Here is a 24,539-nt window from a genome sequence, read left to right as displayed (position 1 = left end):
CTGTTGCAGTACAGCTCTGGATCTGTCTCAATCTCAGTAACAATATCATCATTGACTGTACTTTAATAGCTACCATATTCTACCTGGAGGGTTGGAAGAAGAGTGGACAGAATGAACCATTACTCATCGAGTAACTGCTACACAAAATTATGGCACAAGCAGATGAAAACTGTATTAATTTGGCTTTTAAACCCTAATAATCACTCCAAAATAAAATTATGATAAAGAAAATACACAGAAAGGTTTCACCTTAAAGGGAAAACCCCAGTTCCAGCTAGGGGTCCATCTGATTTATTATTGCTCTCAGGCAAGCTATCTATCTCTCAAGCACACTTTTTAAAATGTTGAGGGAATTCAGATTGTACACATTGTTCTGTAACATACACTGGTTCTTGGAGGCCTTATTTTCGAAGTGTCCACCAGACCATGCCTTATTTACCATTGATCCATAAATGGTATAATTTACTTGTATGACAACTTATTTTATTCCCTGTGCTGTAGATTTCATTTCCTGATTGTCTTATGCATATTTTTTTATTTTTGTCACTATCCATATTGGGTGGGGGTTTCAAAACATTTATGTGAACATTCATTTATATGTTCTTTACAAGTAAGTTTTAAAGAAAAACAAGAGGGTTTTTTGTAGGAGAATCTAGATCAGGCATAGGCAAACTCAGCTCTCCAGATGTTTTGGGACTACAGCTCCCATCATCCCTAGCTAACAGGACCAGTGATCAGGGATGATGGGAATTGTAGTCTCAAAGCATCTCGAGGGCCGAGTTTGCCTATGCCTGTTATAGATAAATTATTATTGCTGTTAAAAATGAGAGTAGCTTCATCCTTATTGCTATGCTTTTTCTAGACCAGATCCTGCACCTACATTACAGGAAACATAGTACAAGGCTATTAAGTTTATCCAAGAAACCTAAATGAACACAATGGAGAAAGAAGTAACTTTGATGGAGGGAGGATACTTTGATGAGACAGGTAAAATTGAGAGGGGAGCGTATATCTTTCAAAGAAACAAAGATAAAGCAGGGGAGAAGGAATCCTTGCTCCTGTTTGCAACTTTTGACTATATAAGCACTCTGTATAAAAACAGTACGCAAAAATAAAATAAACCCTAAGAACTCCTAACAAGATTTTCACAGGCTTGGCTAAGAAGTGAATCTTGTCATCAGCGATGCTCCCATGCACCGTCTTAACAGATGCCCATGACAGTGGTACCGTATCTCACGCATCGAATCTCAGTAACAGTAACAGCGCTAGTAAGGGAATTACCATATTTTTTGCTCTATAAGACTCACTTTTTCCCTCCTAAAAAGTAAAGGGAAATGTGTGTGCATCTTATGGAGCGAATGCAGGCTGCGCAGCTATCCCAGAAGCCAGAACAGCAAGAGGGATTGCTGCTTTCACTGTGCAGCGATCCCTCTTGCTGTTCTGGCTTCTGAGATTCAGAATATTTTTTTTCCTTGTTTTCCTCCTCCAAAAACTAGGTGCGTCTTGTGGTCTGGTGCGTCTTATAGAGCGAAAAATACGGTACATTTAAAAGTCAAACTGCAGCTTGCATGCTGGATTTCCAGCAATGGTGGCAGAAGCTAGAAGAGAGATACCTGTATCCCCCATACATGAACAGTTACAAGTATATCATGTCGTGAAATAAAACACGTGTACAAGTTCTGGGCAAGAATTATTATTGCACAGGGAAGATGCATGCTGAATTATATATATACAAGTTGGCTCAAAGAGATGCTCACCACAAGAACCTCACTGCTAGACTACGATTTAAACATTTTACTGTACTATACAGTGGTAATGCAGGTTACAAACACCTCGGGTTACAAACACTTCAGGTTACAGACTCCGCTAACCCGGAAGTAGTACCTCGGGTTAAGTACTTTGCCCCAGGGTGAGAACAGAAATTGTGTGGCGGCAGTGGGAGGCTCCATTAGCTAAAGTGGTACCTCAGGTTAAGAACAGACCTCCAGAACGAATTAAGTTCATAACCAGAGGTACCACTGTACTGTGGTGTGCATCTTTTTTGACCACCTTGTAGATAGCATGCTCACAAGGAGCACGAGCACCAGGAAACACTATTCCAAAGCTACTCAGCCGGCTTCGAAGGACATAACAGCTTAAATAATAACATTATCAATCAAAGGCATGGCACAGAAGTTTAACAAAGAGGCAATTGATTTGGTAACATTTTACAATCACTTTGCATAGGAATAGTCAAATGACCACACAAAGTAAAAGATAATGAAGGCTCAGTATAGGCATAATCATGAGCAGAATCTGACACAGTGCCTTATATGGGTTGAGCCAGCATTTTTCAACCTATGAGGTGGGCTCCTCCTGGAGGGGGTGAATTTAAGAGAAAGATGTGGCGCTTATTCCTACAGGCAATAGCAAAGACCTGGGTGGGTTGAATGGCCCTAGCAGGGGACTGAGCTTCATTCAATTTGTGGATGTGACTGTTCTACTGTACATCACCATCCTAACCTGATTTGGAAATAGTGGTTGCTTTGTTTCACCTATGCATCCCTGCGCATAGTCTGGAGTAGGCATGGTCAGAGTTGTCCTCTTCTTTTTTCTTCTAATGCTGGATTTGGATTGGTACTCCTTGTCTATAGATCCTTGTATGCAACATGCACACATATGACAACATGCAAGAACCATCTTGTGTTGGTCAACGGTTTGGGTTTCCCTGTGGCAGAAAGCAGAGTAAATTTGTAAAGGGGTGCCGAGTTCAAAAGTATTGAGAACCACCGGATTAAGCCAGGGCCCTTCATGGTCTTTTGAATTGCTGTAGAGTGCCTCTCACTTCCCACAATCCTACCTCTACTCCAAGGATCTAAACAAGCCTTGCATTTAATTGCACGTATTAGCAGTGTACTAGAATTCCACTGAGACAGATCAGAGAGATGCTTTCAGGAGGTATTCCAAGGAGTGATATGGCTCGATCCAGCAATTCCACATTTTAAAAAATAGCAGAAGTCCAACCATAGGTATGCTGTATTGCTATGAGAAATCTGTAAATGTCCTGTGCATAAAAAGTTTTTCAGAAGACAACTCAACCCATTCTTTCTGCTGGTCTGCAAGCATTTCTGCCAAACATTTTATTAAAACCGGGTCCACTTTTGAGTCGAATTTGTTAGCAAACCAGTGCCCATAGTTTATAAGCCACCTCAATTCTGCAGCTGCATAGATGCACACACTACGGAGATGTGTACCAGTACAGGGAGGGTAGAAATGGTCTTCAAGGTAATTCCATTTTACTAAACGAGTTTTGCTCTGAAGATCTGAGATATCCTGAGCTGTCCTTGAAATCCCTCCAGGTGCTCCAGGAACACGAACAAGGGTTGCCCAGAAATGTTCATCAGGCGAATAAGTGTCCTTTGACCATTCAAAAAAATCTTGAGCAATGGAACTTTCTAGGACATGCTGTACAAAAGCTCGACATAATACAAAATAGGCACTGCCTACAAAAACTTCAATATTGTGGGGTGGCGGGTCCTTAGAGATATTGGTTTTCACAGGCATCTTCATGTCATAAGGCATTTTCTGAAGTTCATAGTGATAGGTAAATCGTTCCTTTTTACTGCTACTGGGTTTGGTTGTCTCCAGCATGTTTCCTTCATTTAACTTCTTAAATTCAGACACCAGCTCAAAGTTTGATCTCAGAGGGAAATCTTGGCCACATAAATTGATTACATACTTCCATGGGATGGAGGACTTAAGCAAATCAGATAAGCAATTCAAATCTGCCTGGAGCCTTGAAATATGGGCATATTCCACCACCTCCAATCTGGACGCAATGAAAATATTGGGGAAACATTTGGCCAGATTATCCAAAGCATTCTTAAAAGTGCTAGAGGACTTTTTGTCATAATGGATACAGTAAACATTTTGACTGCTGTATATTGTATGGATGAGCCTCTCAACCATTATTGCATCTTTATGAACAACCAGAGAATAAGCTAATGGGAATTTTTCCTCTTCCAGAGAGACGGGCTTTAGGTGATATCCTCTAATTGCACGGTACAGCTGACAGTTACTAGTCATTGTTACAACATCTTCATCATCTAAATCGATAATGGATTGTCTCCTTATCTCTAAAGTTTTCCCAATCTCCACAGGATCCTGATTGTATATGGAGGAACAGTTAATCTCATACTGGGTGTCTTTTTGGGGAAATGTGTATTTGTTTTTCACAAATGATGAGGTGCTTAAAAAAGGTTCTACAAAATAAATATTTTTGTGAAGGAACAACTCAACTCTGAGAAGTTTCAGCAGCAAGAGCAGCCACGCTGTTAAAAACAAGATCAAGAGATGCCGTCTTGTTGGATAATTAGAGGAGCATTTATGTCTCTTCATCCTGTGAAAAGAAAGAAGATACAGGCAGGGAATTAAACACAATTCTATACTTTTCACATATGAGACAAACACTGACAAGACTGCAGCTCTAATGGGATGCTTCTACAGTTCCTTACGATCATCTCAAACCATCACCAATTAAATATGATTCATTAACTTTACACAAAACTTTGTTTCCTGAATCCCAAGTCCGACCAGTAAATGAAATGAAGTATCAGCTGTCATAATTACTGCTGGGGTTACTAAAAAGGTAAAAAGGTAAAGGACCCCTGGACAGTTAAATCCAGTCAAAGGCAACTATGGGGTTGCGGCGCTCATCTTGCTTTCAGGCTAAGGGAGCCGGCGTTTGTCCACAGATAGCTTTCCAGGTTGTGTCGCCAGCATGGCTAAACCACTTCTGGCACAACAGAACACCGTGATGAAAGCCGGAGTGCACGGAAACACTGTTTACCTTCCCACCACAGTGGTACCTATTTATCTACTTGCACTGGCATGCTTTCGAACTGCTAGGTTGGCAGGAGTTGGGACAGAGAAATGGGTGCTTACTCCATTGCGGGAATTCGAACCACCAACCTTCCGATCAGCAAGCCCAAGAGGCTCAGTGGTTTAGACCACAGCGCCACCCACATCTGCTGGGGCTACTATGCTGAACTAGTGAAGTGCTCACTGATTTGACAGACTGAAGCAGAAACCAGGCTGTCCTAAGCGTGAGGAACAGCCACACTCCATCCCTCACTGTGGCTCCTCCCTGCCCTGTCCTTCTCGGTGATGAAACAGCAAAGTTACACTTGACAGGGAGCCTCCTGAGACCCCTCTCAACAGTGATGCTGGTGCTATTGCCGGACAAGCAAGAAAGAGAATGAGATTTGGTACTCTGGAGGCTGAATGTCACAGTTAAAATTTTCCCAGTTTGGGGGAACATCTACATAGGTAGCACAAAGGATTTTGCTGATGCATTGAATAAAACTTCAAAAGAAATGGGTAAAATAGGCCAGCTCTTCACAAAGAAGAATGGTGAATAATCAAAATCCGTATTAGCGCAATACCCTTAGTAGACCAACTAAAATGGCCACAATGCATTTCTCTTTCACAAGAGGCAACCTGAAATCTGCACAGCACCTCACAGGAACATCTGCCACCCCCCACACTGCATCTGAAGATGCTTTTAATGGCAAACACGTCTACCATTACTTTTTGTGGATACATCAGGGATGGCCCCCACAATCCCATCACTGCTGACCATGATGGCTGGGGCTGATGGGAGTTGGAATCCAACAGTTCCTGGAGGGGCTACAGGTTCTCCATCCCTGGTAGAAAAGCCAGTACATTGGCCATGCTGACTGGGGCTGGTGGTAGTCTAAAACATCGGGGGGGGGCAGCACATTGGCTATTCCTGCTATATAAATTGATTAGTGAAGATTACAGTTGTTATTTGTTGTGTTTTCCCTCCACTGCAGTATTTTAAAACCCTGCGATTTTTAACATACTGTGCTTTTGTACAGTTTTGATCTGGGTTTACTTTTCTTCTCCATTTCCTTAATAATAAGACTTTTCCTTTTTATGTGCCAACCTGCATATTTCAAAAACAATTTTTGGTTGTTGTTTTTAACAAATACAAGAACCATTAAACACTTATCCAGCAGCACATCTGCTGGTTTTTGTTTTATCCATTGTCTCTAGATATACACTTACATGCTCAACATCAAACATATTACTTAATGTAACCCATCCACTGAGAAAACTGAGCAGTTGGTATAAGAAGGTTTTGATTTTTGACATTATCATCGTTAAAGAAAGGGGTCCATGTTTCTTGGAAGCTGTCTCTATTAATTATGCCTTTAATTGCCCTTCTGTGTCAGGTGAGACGCTCAGAAATTGCTGTATCCCATATATTATTTTTCTATAAGTTCAGGGGTATTTGTTGCTGAAGGACATCACAGCATTAACAGATAACTGCTTTGTAAAAACAGCCATGTGGGGCAACAGATGAATGGTATACTTGCAAGTATAGTGCGGTATATATGGTAAATTCAATAAATAAATAAAACAAAATTGTGCCAATATTTCAACTTCATGAAGTATTTGTGGGGTGGGGGACAACACAACACTGGGTGTTCCTAAAACTCAGTAATTTTGTTATTGTAAACAAGAAAACAAAGGCATGAAGTGATCCACACCCAAATATATTGCTTTTAGCAGCAACATTGCCGGGAAACATTTATTGTTAGATGAAACATACTGAGGATGCCAAACCCTCTGCTTTTAAATGGAACTATGCATAAAGGCTGGAGCCTCAAGAATTCCTTTTCTTGTGAAAAGGAGTCCTCTCACATCAAGTGCCTGGGCATGCAGTCAGCAGCGAGGGAAACACCAGGCAGCTGGGTTGGCTCCTCACAGATTTGTTGAAAGAGACAGTTCAGAAACACACCGTCAGCAGAGGATACACATGCACAGAGATTGGCAAGACGATGCCTTGTTCAGCAAATACTGTACAGTGGGTGCATTGTACAGTCTTTATTATGCAAAACCCATTACAAATTGAGAGCTCTGCCCTCAAACAGACTGATGAATACATAAACAGTGAACCAACATAATTTCTGAATAGCTCCAGAATAAGTGTTGGATATAGCCATATATTTGCTTGTAGCTAACATCATGTGGACTAGCAGACCACCTCGTTTTCTAAACCCCAGAAGGCTGAGTTTTAACTACGAGGCAAAATATTCTAAACACAGCACCATCTTCAGAAACCCTGGTGTACTGAAAAACCATAATGATTTAGCTGCCATTTCTCAAAAGGTTTCATGTGATGCATGAGATCATGCTAACTCCAAACTCACAATATCTAATCAGCCACAGAATGAGGGTCTACACTGTTCTTGATCCTAGGGCTACTTAGCACTTGGCCTTTCAAAATGAGAGGCACTAGTTTTCTGGTTTGCATCAGAATCTTCTGTGTTTAGTACAGGAATGAGGAACCTCAGGTGTGCAGGGTGGAGGCAAATATGGCCCTCTAGACCTCTCTGTCTGGCCTTTTGGACTCTCCCCCTCACTTGACCCCAAGTGTTTTTGCCTGACTAGAATGTGTCACTTGCCTCTTCTTTGGTGTGATTATGCATGTGGATAGAGATGAACGTTGATAGATTCAGGGCAGATAAAAGGAAGCACTTCTTCATAAATCACATAGTTAAACTATGGAATTTGCTACCACAAGATGTACTGATGGCCACCAACTTGGGTGGATCCATAGAAGGATAAAGCAAATTCATGGAAAATAAGACTACTAGCCACAATGACTATGTTCTACCTTGACTGTAAAGAGGCAGCGTGCCTCTGAATGCCATGTGCTGGGAATTAGAGGAAGGGAAGGGGCTGTTGCACTCAGGTCCTGCTTGTGGGTTTCCCATAGGCATCAAGTCAGCCATTGTGAGAATGGGATGCTGGACCAGATGGAGCAAGACTCTTCTTATCTTTTCCTCATTTGCAAAGTTGCCCCCAACTTGTGGAGGTCAATAGGAAAGAGATTTTGGAGGTGGACTAGCCCACCTTACATGTTGAATAAACTCAGAAGATAAATGTGCTCAATAGAGCTTATTCCCAGGTAAGGAAGGATAGGATTGAAGCCTAAGAATGCAATCCTACAGTCATACCTCATGTTACGTCTGCTTCATGTTACGTTCTTTCAGGTTACGTCCCGCGGCGACCCGGAAGTACTGGAAAGGGTTGCTTCCAGGTTTCACTGCTCGCGCATGCGCAGAAGCACAAAATGACGTCACGCACATGCGCAGAAGCAGTGAAACGTGCCACTGTGGGTTGTGTTCTTTTCATGTTGCGAACAGGCCTCCGGGATGGATCCTGTTCGCAACCAGAGGTACCACTGTATTCTCATTTACCTGTGAGTAAACCCCACCATGCACAGTAGGCCATATTCTAAATAGACATTTGTAGGGTTGGGCTGAAAGCACGTTTACTTGTAAGTAATCCTCACTGAACAAAATAGGGCTTACTTTGAGTAGACCTACGTAGGGTTGGGCTATAAGATGGCTCTCATTCTTTGAAGGATTCCATCTGGTTTCTCACGTAAGTTTGAAACACACTGCATGATGTAAACAGGCATTTACACCTTAGATACTTTTCTGGGCAAGAGGTGCTAAGTGACATTAAAGTATTTTAATCAAATTATCACCTCAGCTGAGTCACAAATCTTTAAATAGCCCAACTGGTACCAGGCAAGATTTCTTGTAGTTGCACACCCCCACAAATGAAGCACCAAACATTTTGTGCAAATGTACAGGTTATCCGTGCGTGTGTGTGTGTGTGTGTGTGTGTGTGTGTGTGAAAGAGAGAGAGAGAGAGAGAAGGCTTCATGAATCTCTTGTTTATAGAAACGAGCAATAATTAACTTGTCCTTATTTCAGGAAAAGGAGAGCATGAAATAACTACAATGATTAAAGCAAATCTACTGCAAATTTCATGTGGCTTGTGTCTATAGCAGTTTTATGGATTTCCATCATGCTTCCAAAAAAAAAAAAAAAGTTTCATGTCTTTTCTCCCTGCCACATTTAGAATGCAATTTATATGGGAGAGGAGAAGAAGTGCTAAAGGATTACCAAATCCTTCCTAAAAATTATAAATTTGTCTTGTTTATTCCAGGTCTACGGAGATACCTAATTACCTGGAGATGCTTCTGCATATATACAGTACATACACAAGGCCTTGTTTCAAGCTAGGACTGGGCTTATCTCACTTTTTACATTCTGTTGCCTACAAATCACCTTTAGCCCTTATAAGGTCTCAACACTGACACTCAGGGGTTGACAATAGTAACAGGAAAGCCTCACAACTCTAGAGCTAAGCATGTCATCTTCCAATTTCATTATTACCATTATGGTTCTTTTGCTTCTTTGGCCTACCCAATTTTATTCATTTCAAGGGCATGACTAATACGCTTGTGCTGTAGTCGTGCAAGTTTACCAAGGACTGAGGAAGCCTATAGTTTGGCCTTTCCCTGTTAGGATTTATACAGAACAAAGGAAATTGAGTCATACACTCTTTCCTCCCTGCATGAATGGCTCACTGCACAGGCTGTAAGCATTCTGGAGTTCCCAATGCATAACTGGACACAGGAAACTTCCATGTAAAGGCAATATACCAGCACTATAAGGGGTTCTGCTTATAAAGCTAACTATCAGTTAACAAGAAGCCTCCACATAGCTACTTTCCTCTCCTAATTGCGTGTTTACTCACAATGGGCCAACAAAATTCAAACCTGTTAGCTCGCCTTCCTGTTGTTTCCAAACATCTCTGAGTCACCCCCAAACAGGTTTATTCCTGCTGTCATGAATCTGGACATGCTGGTTTCATTTCAAGAAAAGCAACATGCAGCAGTCAGAAGCAGTGTTAGAAACTCAGCTAGGTGCCAAATGGCTCCTTAAACCAGGGTTAACCTCACCAAAACATAATGCTTAGTTGCCATTTTGGGGCCAGACGACTTGAAACTCATATTTTTCAATACAGCTATTTGGCTCCTGAAATTCATTCTGATTGTGCACATAAAATATAACAGAGAGAATTCTATAGGATGTGTTGCTATCGTGGGAAAACAGTCAAGATCCAAGGATCCCCAGGCATGCACCTCCAGATGTTGGAAACATCAGGTGCTATCCTGGCACCCGGGAATTTTTGTTCGAATCCATGTGACGGGGTGAGCTTCTGTTGCTCTGTCCCAGCTTCTTCCAACCTAGCAGTTCAAAAGCATACCAGTTCAAGTAGATAAATAGGTACCGCTGCGGCGGGAAGGTAAACAGTCTTTCATGCGCGCTGGGCACTCGTCACAGTGACCCGTTGCACCAGAAGTGGTATAGTCATTCTGGCCACACGACCCGGAAAGCTGTCTGATGTTTGAATATCCCAACTTCAGTTTCAAAGAGGATTCTAGAGAGTTTAGACCCACCACATTTGTAGACCTACCTTTTGTATCTCTCTGTATCCTGTTCCCTTTGTGCTGGGTTGTAGGATACTTTGCAGTCACCATGTAAACTGATGGGTTACATCCAAATAGTTCTTTCCCATATTTGTATCAGCTCTGCTCTAGACCAATCTCTCTTTTCAAGTATGCAGCCATTCTATGCAAGTATGAAGGAAAAACACTTCTTTCTGTCAAGGTCAAAGAAAAAGGGGGTTAAGATGTCTTAAAATAGTTTCCTGCACTGACATAACAATCTGAATTTTGAATGCCACTGTGAACTCTACTTTGGGAAATAGCTTTTAGACTTCAAATACATAAATACATCATGTGGACAATGGCTCTGGCCTACATTTTACTGTATGGTGCAACAAAGACATTTCTGTGTTTTTACATGAAGTAGCACACGGAATGTGATGAGGCAAGGTGTGCTTCGACTTTCAAAAAGCTTTCAACAAGGAACATCAAAGACTCCTGAGTAAGCTTAGCTATCATGGAATAATAGAAGTCCTTTTGTGAATCAGTTATTGGTTAAGTAGCAGGAAGCAGAGAGTAGGAACAAATGGACAGTTCTCCAAATGGAGAGATAGAGAGAGAGTCCTTCAAGGATTGGCATTGCAACTTTAACTTGTTCATAAATGATCTAGAGTTAGGAGTGAGTAGTGAGGTCACCATATTTGCTGACGATACTAAATTGTTCGGGGTCATTAAAACAAAGGTAAAGGTAAAGGGACCCCTGACCGTTAGGTCCAGTCGTGACCGACTCTGGGGTGGCGGCACTCATCTCGCTTTATTGGCCGAGGGAGCCGGAGTACAGCTTCCGGGTCATGTGGCCAGCATGACTAAGCCACTTCTGGCGAACCAGAGCAGCACACGGAAACGCCGTTTACCTTCCCGCCAGAGCGGTACCTATTTATCTACTTGCACTTTGACGTGCTTTTGAACTGCTAAGTTGGCAGGAGCAGGAACCGAGCAATGGGAGGTCACCCCGTCATGGGGATTCGAACCGCCGACCTTCTGATCGGCAAGTCCTAGGCTCTGTGGTTTAACCAACAGCGCCACCCACGTCCCTTATCATTAAAACAAAAGGAGGTGGTAAAAAGAGCTTCAAAAGGACCTCTCCAAATTGAGTGAATGGGCAGTACGATGGCAAATGGAATTCAATGTAAACAGGTGTAAAGTGATGCATGTTGGGGCAAAAAACCTTAAGGTCACATGTTCATGGGGTCTGAACTGGCGATGACTGACCAGGAACGAGACCTTGAGGTCAGACTGGATAGCCGATGAAGATGTTGACCCAGTGTGTGGTAGCTGTGAAAAAGACGAAGTCCATGCTAGGGATCATTAGGAAAGGAATTGACAATAAAACTGCCAATATCATAATGGCATTATACCAATCTATGGTGTGGCCCCATTTGGAGTTCTGTGTACAGTTCTGGTTGTCCAACATCAAAAAGCAGTACTGTGGAATTGGAAAGAGTTTGGAAAAGGGCAAACAAAATAATAAGATGGCGCAACTCTCCTATGAGGAAAGGCTGCAGGGTTGGGGCTTCTCAGTTTGAGAAAAGGTGAGGGAAAAGTGACATAACAGAAGTTTAGAAAATTATGAAGAAAGTGGGTAGAGTAACGTTTTTCTCCCTTTCGAAACGCTAGAAATCGTGGACATCCACGTTGGAAGATTCAGGATACAGTGGTACCTCGGGTTAAGTACTTAATTCGTTCCGTAGGTCCGTTCTTAGCCTGAAACTGTTCTTAACCTGAAGCACCACTTTAGCTAATGGGGCCTCCTGCTGCCGCCAGAGCACAATTTCTGTTCTCATCCTGAAGCACTATTTCTGCGTTAGCGGAGTGTGTAACCTGAAGCGTATGTAACCCGAGGTACCACTGTATATAAAAGAAAGTACTTCTTCATGCACTGCAGCTAAACTATGGAACTTGCTCCCACAGTAGGTCAGCGATAACCAGCAACTTGGATGATTTAAAAAGGGATTGGACAAATTCATGGAAGTCAAAGCTATCTTTGAATACCAGTTGCTGGGAATGGCATGTGGTCAGAGTGCTGTTGCACTCCTGTCCAGCTTGCTGGCTTTCCATGGGCATATGGTCAGCCATTGTGGGAACACTATGGATTGTAAAATCTCCAACTAATTATCAGCCAAGAAGGCTGCAACCCTAAACACACTTAACAGGGTCCAACTGAAGTCAGTGGGAGTCACTCCTTCTGAGTAAACATGCTTGGGGTGGTGCTGCGATGCTTTAGGCAATACCTCAGTGTTCTCTGTTTTCATTAGCTTTGTATAACAGTGTAGAACACACTTCTAAAGTTTCCAGCAACTGTAACTTTTCATTCAGTCCAGTTTTCTACTTTCTGAATTGCGCACATCTACTCATAAGTCTCACTGAGTGTAATGAAGCTTACTCTTAGGATAGCGTGTACACACTGCAGCCTTGAAAAATACTGCTTCCTCATCATTTGGTCAATACCACATAACATTTATGCCTTTTAAAAACAAGCATCTATTTTTTTGGATACTTTAACTTCTCTGCGACTTGCACTGGAATTTCAACCTGGCAGCCTATCATTAGTATCTTTGTTTTGGTGTTTCAAGGAGCATGATGGATTATGTTGCATAAGACAGCTTTTAGATTTTTTTCCTTCACCCTTCCCTAGACAAATAAAAAAAAGTATCTGGCTTGTCTTAGACTAAAGTTTCCTTCTGTCACAGTTACTTGCACAAGCTGACACCATGCTAACATTAAATCTTAACTTTTAAATTTAACATTGCATTATTATTTTTTTAAATGTTTATTATTTGTTTCGTGCTTAAAACACACAAAAAATAAAAAAGAAGAAGAGTAACAGAAAACGTAAGTTATGGGGGTATAAGAAAAGCAGGAAGAAACCATGTTGTGTGCCTATTTTATTTCAACAAACTTTATATGCCACTTGATTGTAATATAAAGCAGTTTACAAGAAATACTTAAAAATATCAGCAAAAAATATTTAAAAACATTTTTAAAATATCATCCTGGTTGCAAAATTTCTTTATTTCCTTTAAATTAAGAACTATAATTTACATCATTGCCTGCAATTGCTTTCCAGTTTTCCGCCTCCTTGAGACAAAATATGAATCTATTTTCTTGTTTCCACTACTCAAATCTAATTAAACCTTCATGATCATAAATCAATTTGCAATATTCAATTAGCTATAGGAAAAGATTACTGCATGGCTACAACAGTCTCTTGGTTCATTTCCATTATTAATGATTAAGTTGTCCCTTGATTCCTTCAAATGATCAACTGGGCAATTTCATTCAGATAATCAACTAATTAACAGTTAAGAATTTTCTTCTGCAACATATCCCTTAATTCCTTCAGACAGCCAATCATATATAGGAACAGTGAACTCTATTCTCCAAATGCCTTTTTTTTTTTTGCGTTGCCAAAATAGCAACATCCGCACACTTAAGGGAGGTTATTGAGAAACCCTAACATTTGCAAAAATATTTTTAAAAATTGGGGAAGTGGCTCAAAATCAGCCTGATGAGGACTAAGAATACTTAATGGTCACAGAATACTGGCAGATTCTTTGTGATGTGGAAAACCAGAGGGGGCTGGTAATGGAATGAAGTATCCTGAAAGGCAGTGTGGCTCTCTGGCTGCAACCCAAAGCAAGAGGATTCATTGAATCATAGAACTGGAGAGTTGGAAGGGATCCCAAGGGTGATCTAGTCCATCCCCCAACAATGCGGGAATCACAGCTAAAGAATCCCTGACAAACGGCCATCCAACATCTGTTTAAAAACTTCTCTAATGAAGGAGGCAGTCCGTTCCCACTGTCGAACAGTTCTTACCATCATAAAGTTCTTCCCAATGTTTAGTTGGAATCTCCTTTCATTTGAATACATGAGTTTGGGTCCTACCCCCTAGATCATCAGAAAACAAGCTTGCTTGCTTCCCATGGGACAGACCTTCAGATATTTGAAGATGCCACCCTGCAACATTTTATTGAAGGTCCTACTTGTTCACTCGGTTTACAAACAGAAGGAAAGAAGGTTTTTAATATTTAGAATTGTCCCAACATTATAAATTAAACAAACTGACAAAGGACCTGATCCCCTGACAAATGGGCACAGAGACTGATCACAGGGCATATGGAAGACTGCATTTTTCTCTCACCCTCACCTAAATGCACACTTGAACCTTGGCAGAGCGATTAAAAGGAATAGGAGGCCTGTGGGTGTATTCATATCCTTATCTAGCTCTCCACCCATGCTTAACCACTTCATGGGGATGCAGGTGGCGCTGTAGGTTAAAGCACAGAGCCTAGGACTTGCCGATCAGAAGGTTGGCTGTTCGAATCCCCATGACGGGGTGACCTCCCGTTGCTCGGTTCCTGCTCCTGCCAACTTAGCAGTTCAAAAGCATGTCAAAGTGCAAGTAGATAAATAGGTACCACTCCGGCAGGAAGGTAAACGGCGTTTCCGTGCGCTGCTCTGGTTTGCCAGAAGCGGCTTAGTCATGCCGGCCACATGACCCGGAAGCTGTACGCCGGCTTCCTCGGCCAATAAAGCGAGATGAGCGCTGCAACCCCAGAGTCGGTCACGACTGGACCTAATGGTCAGGGGTCCCTTTACCTTTACCTTTACCACTTCATAGGCTTCCCCCAAAGAATACTGGCAACTGCAGTTGGTTAAGGATGCTGGGAACTGTAGTTCTGTGAGAGACCTCCTAATAACTCTCAGCAGCCTTAAGAAACTGCAGTTCCCATAATTCTTTGGGGGAAGCAAAGAATTGTTGAAAGTGGCATAACAGTGCTTTAAATACATGGTGTGGTCAGTCAATGGAAAGGAGCAGGCAAACACGCTGACGGTTCTCTTCCACCCTATGGATACTCTTTCACATGCAGGAGCTGCGCCCATAAGGTTTGCGCCAGCATTACCATAACACACTGCGTGTGTACATTGGGGGTGGGTGGGGGTGTATAACGCAGTCACACATGTACAGAGCAAATTGCCCATAAAACCCTCTCCTTAAGAGAGACAGACACGCCTGCAAATTTAATTCATATTTGCCAAAAAAGGAGGGAGTCATTTCTGTGGAAGTGTCAGCAAGTGAAGGACGGTTTATTTACAATCTAAAGGTTCTCACACTTGTAGCCAATGTTAGTCCTACTCAGAGCAGACCTATTGAAATTAATGGAAATGACTAACTTATGAGTCCATTAATCTCAATAGGTCTACTAGGAGTGGGAATTAGCTGGCTACATAATAAATAAAATTATGATTACTATTATTATTTTATACCCCACCCATCTGGCTGGTCAGCTCCCAACAGAATATTAAAAACACAATAAAACATCAAACATTAAAAACTTCCCTAAACAAGGCTGCCTTCAGGTCAGATAGTTGTTTATTTCCTTGACATCTGATGGGGCTCCACAGGGCGGGTGCCAGTACCAAGAAGGCCCTCTGTCTATTCTACAGCCCTTAATAAAGGTAAAGGTAAAGGGACCCCTGACCATTAGGTCCAGTTGTGGCCGACTCTGGGGTTGCGGCGCTCATCTCACTTTATTGGCCGAGGGAGCCGGCGTATAGCTTCCGGGTCATGTGGCCAGCATGACTAAGCCGCCGCTTCTGGCAAACCAGAGCAGTGCACGGAAAAGCCGTTTACCTTCCCACCGGAGCAGTACTTATTTATCTACTTGCACTTTGATGTGCTTTCGAACTGCCCTTAATACCATACATATAAAGCACATAGCTTCCCAAAGAACCTTAGAACCATAGTTTACTTCCCACAGAGCTACAGTTCCACACACCTTTAGCAAACTGCAGGATTCTTTGGGGGTTGCCACTGTGCTCTAAATGTCTGGAGTGGATGTGAATCTGTACTCTCTTGTACCTGCACAACCCCCACCACTGGCTGATTTCCCCCCCCCCCATCAGTCAGGTTTGTCTCTAGTTTTGGAATCCCAGCTTGAGAACAGGAGATTAAAAATTGCTTGGCAAGCATTCGCAACATACAATCAGCAGATGGGGAAAGGATTAAGCACCCACCTCTTGCTTGCTCCACTTTTGGAATCCTGTTTCCCTTGCAATGTGTGGTTCCATCCTCACTCTCAAAAGCCCTCCTGTTCAATGTGAGGCATAATACCAGGGGTGAAACCAGGCTTTATTTCACCCGGGTCGAAGACCCAGTTTGGCACACACACCACACACATTTGCGTACACACACACAAGTTGGGAGCCTCAATGGCACCCCTTTGGAGGCTTCACCTGGGGCAAAAAACCCAGATATAGCCCTCCCACCCCTGTAGCTACAGCTTTGCGTAATACTATGCTACTCCCTCTCCTCCATTCACACACCACTATGTCAGAGAAATCTTCTGGTTCTCAAAAAGTGGTAACTACATTAATGCCATCCCGGCAGTGCTATTCTATGCATGTCTACCCAGAAGTATGTTCCACTGAGGTCACAGGGACTTATTCCTAGGGAAGTATGTACAGTGGTACCTCGGTTTAAGAACAGTCCGGTTTAAGAACGATTCAGCTTACAAACCCTGCTAAACCGGAAATAGTGTCCCAGTTTGAGAACTTTACCTCGGTCTAAGAACAGAATCTGAACAGTGGAAGGGCACCGGCAGCGGGAGGGCTCATTAGGGAAAGCACGCCTCGGTTTAAGAACAGACTTCCGGAACAGATTAAGTTTGTAAACCGAGGTACCACTGTACAGGACTGCAACCCTAGATTGTTAAGCATACAGATTTAAAATAGTGCAAAGCCAAAGAATACAGTTAAGATCTGCAAATGACAAATATGACTTTCCTGCAAATTTAGGTTCTTTGCTTACAAAGACTGTGTGCAACTTTATTCAGCTCAATTCTTACTTTGAAAAAAAAAAGATTTGGCAATGGAAACTGAGTGTGTCAGTGCTGCAGGTCAGAACACAGGAATGTTAGCAGACAACAGCAAAAATGTAATTAGCACCTAGTTATGGGCTATAATAGCAGTTCTTTTTTAAGATGAGGTTTACAGTAATTAAGATTTACTTAAAGTTCAAATTATCATACAAGAAGTATCCAGGTACATCTTACCACTTACCACAAATGAACTGAAATCTTTTTCTACTTTTGTTCATAGCTAGGAATTGAGCAGAAGAAGAAAAACAACCTAATCTGCTCTTGTGTTTGATGTGCAAAATCATCAGGCAAAGCTTTTTAACAACATGGAGAAACTTTATCACCTGCTAATGTGTGCACATTAAGCTGCTATTAAAAGCACAGCTATAGGGGCATTAAGAAGCAATCCACAGCTCAGTGGTAGGACATGCTTTGAATGCACAAGGATCCATGTTAAATCCCTGGCAATTCCTGTTAAAAAGATGTCAGGCTTCTGAGCTGAGATAGACCCTGGAGATTCAGTTACAAACAGATATTGCTGGACTAGCGACAGACCAGTGAAGCAGCTTCATGTACACAGTGGAGTCACTTGAAAATGAAAGAATGGGAGCAAAGCAAAGGTTTATAATTCAGTTACTTAGCCGAAGTCACTGAAATACTAGTGATATACAGTGCAGGATTGTTGTTTTTTAATTCCATGGTTCATCTTCTAGTGACAAAGTAAAGCTGGTGGTGTATATGAATTTGTACCTGTGTGAAAATTATTCTAACAAAGATTGCATGCATCCTTTCCAAGTGACAAGTTACAATTAAAATTCTGAAGTTTCAAAAGCCAGGAAGTGATTAATTGAATCAATTATGGTTAACAGCAGTAATTAATTAGACTTAGGTGACAGTCTTGGATGTTCAGTTCATGGTGCGTTAAAAAACACAACACCACCCCTGCCCTTTTATTATAGGGACCGTTCATCAGAAAAGTTAACTTTAAGTTCCAGATAGGAAAAATATTTCAATGCCAAATCATTTATGTTGCAAAGTACTCTTGATATTCAAAAGCACATTGCAGTTGTTGACTTGTCTATGCTCTCAACATAGCAAAATTGTAGGTGGGAATCTGAAGCTGTCTAGGTAAAGACTACCTAATGAGTCCAGGGTTCCCAAGTCTAAAATTCAATCCATTGAACCACACCAAGTTAAAAATGCCACTTGGGTAATAACTTGCAACCACTGGAGAAGGACATAAACCAGTGTCATTTTACAGGAAATTGCAAAGCCTAGTCTGTGTGATCCATTGTTGGTGGTGCAGTAGTGGAAAGTGTGAAGCAGGGCAGGGCATCCATTTTTTGTTGCCAATCCACCCACTCCGCCTACCTACTGCTGCCCTCTGCACAATACCGCATATACTATTCCAAAGGGTTCCCCGACCATTGTGGGCAGCTTTTGGGAGAAAAGAGGGGACTGCACTGGATAGTGTGAGAGGGGGAGTGCTGTCCATTACAGCAAAGTCTCACTGTGCCCAAACCTAAATAACAAACTCTTGCAATGTAGAGATGAACTAAGTTTGTTCTTGGTATAAGCTTTTGTGTGCATACCAAGAACAAACTTAGTTGGTCTCTAAGGTGCTACTGGACATTTTTTTCCCTTTTTTATATATTTCAACAGTGTCAGACCAACACAGTTACCTACCTAAATCTAACTCTTGCAATGGTAATCTTCTATGTTAGTGCTTTTAGGCAAGGGACAATATTTACTGCAATTCTGTGTAGCACCCTGCCTGATGGCATGCTGCCATTTCTTTTGCTGTTGTATTTGAGAATTACAGAACCTCGATGTCAGAAGGACCTCTCTAGCATAACTCTAACAGTGTTTACTCAGAAGTAAGCCCTGCTGTGCTCAGTGGGGGGTTTCTCCCACTTAAATATCCATAGGATTGCAGCTAAGTAACACGGTTGGTGCTGTGGGTTAAACCACAGAGCCTAGGACTTGCCGATCAGAAGGTCGGTGGTTCGAATCCCTGCAACGGGGTGAGCTCCCGTTGCTCAGTCCCTGCTCCTAGCAGTTCGAAAGCACGTCAAAAGTGCAAGTAGATAAATAGGTACCGCTCCAGTGGGAAGGTAAATGGCATTTCTGTGCGCTGCTCTGGTTCGCCAGAAGCAGCTTAGTCATGCTGGCCACATGACCCGGAAGCTGTACGCCGGCACCCTCGGCCAATAAAGCGAGATGAGCGCCGCAACCCCAGAGTCGGTCACGACTGGACCTAATGGTCAGGGGTCCCTTTACCTTTACGCCCTGCTGTGCTCAGTGGGGGGTTTCTCCCACTTAAATATTCATAGGATTGCAGCTAAGTAACTAGTCCATATGCCTATCATACACCAAGGCACACTTTTGTTCTTTCCAACATGTCTTATAAATATCACACTAAAAGCCTCCAAGACCATAATCTCACCATTTATATAAGCAGTTTTTTCTGGCTTTTTCCTAATTCATTCTCACAATTAGGAGGCTTCTAATTCAACTCCATTGTGCAACTTGTCTACAACATCTTCCACTCGTTCAGAAACAGCTTTTAAAAAGATGACACAACAGCTACCTTTTCTCAACAGCTAGGCATACCTTTTTTCTTTTCTTTATTTAGTTCCCCTGAACGTTACTTTACTCACAATACACTACGCAGAAAGCCCAGGGGTCAAGCTCTTTCAACAAGAAACGTCATTACCCTGTGCCTTTGATTATCTTACGACAAGGAGGACTTTGCCTTCAGAACTCCAGAACTCCTCTACTAAAAACAACAACAAACTACTGCCGTGGGGCAGACAACTGCTACTTGGATCAAGAGGTCAAAAATCATGAAATTTATAAAACTGGAAAATGCAGATATGTACGGTACTTTGAAACGTGACCCACTCAGTGAAAATAGGTTTTCTTCCTAGCCAGTGTGCACATGATTATAGGATTACAGACTTAGACACAATAGTCTTTTCATATGTAATTAATGCACCAATGGATGGGAAGGGGTGGAAATGACAGCAGGGTCCACTCGCTCCCCATTTGTGTTTTCACTGAATTCCAGAACAGGCTCATTGTACATAAAGCACTATGTGTGGAAGTCCTGTTCACACATTCAGTTAACAGGTGTAGACAGCGGCCAGAACCTGCCCTTTCACATGTGCTCATTGAACATGTGGATCATAACATATGAAATGGGCCATCATCTTCTATGAGCCATAAACAAAAATCCTCACTATGTTTTCACACTGTGAAGTTGAACTGATGAATTCATCAACTTAAAAACTAAACAAAAAAGCTGTCCCCAAATTAATCAGGCAACATAATAAGTTTAAGTGAAATATATTTGAAACACAATCCCTTTTGTGATGTTTTTGTGACCTTTTTGGGTCACTTCCAAGTTTGATGCAATGCATGTATGTGCGGTCGCACACATATTGAACATGCATAAATGGGGGGGGGCTTCCCCTGTATATATGTGCTGGAAGGTTATTTAATTTGGTGACACCTCTATTTATGACATTTTAAATAACAGTAACAATATTTAGCCTCTTCAGAAGACTTGATGTACATTATCTCAGTAATCCATACATCAATCCTGCAATACGATCACCATAATTTGGGGAAGGGGCTGAGGCTGAGAAACAATCTAGTGAGCTCATGGGCTGAGATTTTGAACCAGGGAGATCCTGACCTCATCCCAGCACCTTATGGTGGTAGCACAAAACCTCTAGTTTGTGACCCGATCTAGTGCAGAACTTTCACACAAGTTTTTTTGGGGGGGGCGGATAAACAAAAATCGGGAATTCATTGCTACTAGAGTGCTCTCATCCACTGTGCTATGAAGTATTAGCCCTTTGGGTTTTGTTCTCTTTATGGAGCACCCTTCGCAGGATTACCTTTTCCATCGAGAGAACTGCTCACAATCTCCAAAGACACACATTAACAATATTTTAGCTCTAAGCCAATTCTCTAGGTTTTTCCCCTAGGTTAAATTTTAGACTGTGAACTCCTTGGGGCAGAGACCTGTCTTCTTATTGTCTGTTACTGCATGCACAATAAATGCAAAGTTGCCATCTTAGTAGGACATGGTCTGCAATTTGTCAACACAATCCTTACACAGGTTGGCAGAGGATTGGTGTGACCGTGCTCAGGTGCTGGAAAGCTTGTAGCATTGCACACTTAAGTTCAGTACCCCCCACCCCCACCCAAAGTGCCAAGTGGAACTCCCTTGAGTACCCCTTAAAATTTAAGAGATTGACTCTTTTTAAAGATTGAGGACTTGCAACTTTAGCAACCGCAGGAGAAACCAATAAAGAATCAGCAAGAACTGGAGTTCTTTTTCTAAGCACAAATATACAGTAGGAGCTGCACCTGTTGATTGTCTGCCCATCATTTCGTTAATAAAATCAAGGGCCTCTGGCCTTTGAACGGCAGCAAGCTTCCCTTCATCCCACAGTGGACGACTCTACTTCAAGCAACCTCTCGGGTCTGGCCCTCCCAGGACGCCAAAGTTTCAGTTTGATGCTAGCCGGATGCTTGCACAATGCAAGATGGGAGTGACGCGAAACTTGTGCAAGCTTCTGGAAGGGAAAGCAGCATCTCCTGCGGTCACGTGAAGCGCCCCAGCCTTACCTGTCTGCTCTCTCCTCTGCAAGAACTGAGACTCGCATGCCAGACTGAGAGGGGAAGGAATGTGAGCAACCATCCGAGCGAGATCTCAGGGAGGGGCTAGCCGGCCGGCCCTCGCTTTCTTTGCCAGAGCTCCGCCTCAACTCCACGCGGGGTTGTTGTTAGCCAGCGGGGGAAGCGAACGGCAGGCACGCGCGATCAACTGCACAGGCACTTGGCAGAAATTACTCGGAAGTCGCCCTCCTCCTGTACGTGCCTGCTTGTCCCGAGGACATGGGGCTTCCCGGGCGTCGTCCCTGCACAAGTTGGCGGCGCCGAGCTCTGCCGCGGGAGGAATGAAGGGGCTGAGAGGCTTCGCCTTCTCCCGAGCCCCAAAGCCAACCGCGAGGACCTCGCGCGCGCTTCCTCGCCCGCCCTTTGCCGCTTCCTTCTTGAGGCAAACAGTTCCAGTTCCTCCCTCTGCCCTTCCCTCAGTGCCGCCGCCCCGCACTCCGAGCGGCTTCCTCAGGGCACTCGCCTCCCGCTGCCTCACAGCAAGGCAAGAAAGGCGGGCAAACAACGACGACATCTAAAAGTTTATTTCCCTTCCTGAGCAGCGAACGCGCCACTTACGAGAGCGCACCGGCCCTGTCTGTCCCGGCGGTGCCAGCGGCTGCTGTGAAGTCAGGCAGATGTTTGCCTCTGGCTTAGTGGCCGCGCACCCAGAGCCGTCGCCGCTGCCGCCGCGCAGTTTTCCTTCTCCTCGCTGCCCTCCCCCACCCACCCACCCGGGCGCGAGCGAGCGAGCGTGTCTGTGGGAGACGGAGTGCGCGGGAACTGTTGCTCCCGCTAAGGAGAGGACCCCATGACGTGGTCGGAGGAGGAGGAGGAGGGGGCGCTGCCGAGCCCGGGACCTCCTTCCTCCTGAGCGTGGAGCGACGCTGCCGCCCGCTCAGCCCAAGAGAAACCAAAACAGCCGCAGCGTGACCCCTTTTTCTCGAGCCAGGAAGACTCCGCCGCCGACAACACCCAGCGGGCTCCTCACCGTTCCTTCTCCCCACCCAGAGGCTCCTTACCGAGCTCGGACGGAGCCCTTACGGCGTCCCGCAAGCGCGCTGGAGAACTTTGTCGCGAACCTTTGCCCTCCCCTGTTTCTGTAACGGGGAAAAACGGGAAGGGAAAGGCGGGAGGAGCCCTCTGGGCCTTCCCTGGCTGGCCCGGAGGAGCAGGGCTGTTCCAGTCCAACTCGAAATGTCGAAATAAAGGAAACGTGTCGCAAGGATGAGCACAGTTCTCTTTTTATATATTAAAGCCAGTCTTCCTCTTCTTCCTGCAGTGTTATAATCACAGACGTTTAGAGCCGGCCTGGAAGGCACCCGAGGGTCATCCAGTCCAACCCCCTGCCCACAGCCTGGGTGGCATCGAACCCCTAAAGCTTCTGCTTCACCTCCAGGAAGTGTTTTCTCTTTGCTGTCTAGGCGACCTAGATAGGCAGGGACCGAGGTTGGGAACGAATCTCCATATCGAGCTCGTTCCCATCCCAACCAGCCTTGTTGTTTATGTGTTTGGAAAGGGCGGGGAAGCGCGCCGCGCCTCCTCCGGAACATCCATCCTGCGCTGCTATCCGGCGCTCTTTCGGGACTGCTCCGGACCCATTGGGAAAGCAGAGCGCTAAGGCTGCCGAGGTTTCGGTTAGGCGACTTTGGGAGACTCCAAGGGGCCGCGCGCGGCGGCTGCGGAGTAGGAAAGAGGGCGAGGAAATCCAACCCAGGCGCTGGCAGATCCCGAGGGCTGGCTATGTCGCCTCACTCAGTTAATCCCCTCTCGCCCCTCCAACTTTTGCTCTGTGGCCGCGGGCGGGGGGAGCGCGCAGTAATTATTTGAGTGTTTTAATCAGCTTGCTTGTTTCCAATTGCACTAGTTGCAAATTTGGAAAGTTTCCAGTATTCCATTGCCCTCCGTGTGTGTGTATGCAAAGCTGGACTTTTTAATCTGTTCCTCCCAGAGGACGTCGTACTTCATAGGCAAATGTTGTTCGTCACGAAAAGTGGAACTTGGGATTTGTCCACATACCCATACAAATGATAAGGAGGCGTGTTATCGCTCCCTCTTTCCTTCCTGGGAGACCTTCCGCCCCCAGAGCTGATACTTTGTAAGCGCTTGGTAGCAAGTACAATGTTCCTTTTTTATTATTTCGGAAAGCTTTTGATGGCATGCAGCCTCAATCACGCATATTGTCTAGACTGGCAGCAACCGATAATTTGTTTTGATTGGGCTTGTGCTGAGGTTTTTAATTACTGAAGGAGTGATAAAATGTGGTTTACTATGTCCACATTATAATATTCATTTAAAAAAACAATTTAATGGTCTTTTTATGCAAGCTGGGAGAGCAGTGAAACACGTGAAAAATAAAATAAATCCTTGAATGGTTTCCTATCATCTCTGTTGGGCATTTAAGCCTCTCGTGAGCAGAAGTGCTTTTTCCCTTACCCAAGATGTAGTGGATGTAACAGCATATATCATGGGTAGGCAAACTAAGGCCCGGGGGCCAGATCCGGCTCAATCGCCTTCTAAATCCGGCCCACAGATGGTCTGGGAATCAGTGTGCTTTTACATGAGTAGAATGTGTGCTTTTATTTAAAATGCATCTCTGGGTTGTTTGTGGGGCATAGGAATTCATT

General features: G+C 43.7%; 1 protein-coding gene across 2 annotated transcripts; it reads right to left on the bottom strand.

The window, feature by feature from the left end:
* Positions 1-1,546: 1,546 nt before the first annotated feature.
* On the bottom strand, positions 1,547-22,733 carry GCNT4 (glucosaminyl (N-acetyl) transferase 4). 2 transcript variants are annotated; one of them, XM_053408752.1, is made up of 3 exons: positions 21,883-22,733; positions 10,348-10,533; positions 1,547-4,378 (listed from the first exon to the last, which is right to left on the bottom strand). In XM_053408752.1, the coding sequence occupies exon 3, from the start codon at positions 4,375-4,377 to the stop codon at positions 3,022-3,024; it is 1,356 nt and encodes a 451-aa protein (XP_053264727.1). In that variant the 5' UTR covers position 4,378; positions 10,348-10,533; positions 21,883-22,733; the 3' UTR covers positions 1,547-3,021. The 2 variants fall into 2 exon arrangements, with proteins under 2 accessions (XP_053264727.1, XP_053264728.1); XM_053408753.1 differs by having other exon boundaries at positions 22,492-22,733.
* Positions 22,734-24,539: the final 1,806 nt, after the last annotated feature.

Source organism: Podarcis raffonei, chromosome 11, assembly GCF_027172205.1.
Source record: "Podarcis raffonei isolate rPodRaf1 chromosome 11, rPodRaf1.pri, whole genome shotgun sequence".
Lineage (NCBI taxonomy): Eukaryota > Metazoa > Chordata > Lepidosauria > Squamata > Lacertidae > Podarcis > Podarcis raffonei.
The sequence above is the reverse complement of the archived record's forward strand: the minus strand, read 5'-3'. Positions and strand labels throughout refer to the sequence as shown.

What these genes read in the sequence shown, in the direction of transcription:
- GCNT4 (XM_053408752.1), bottom strand. Translation starts at nt 4,377, where the DNA reads ATGAAGAGACATAAATGCTCCTCTAATTATCCAACAAGACGGCATCTC.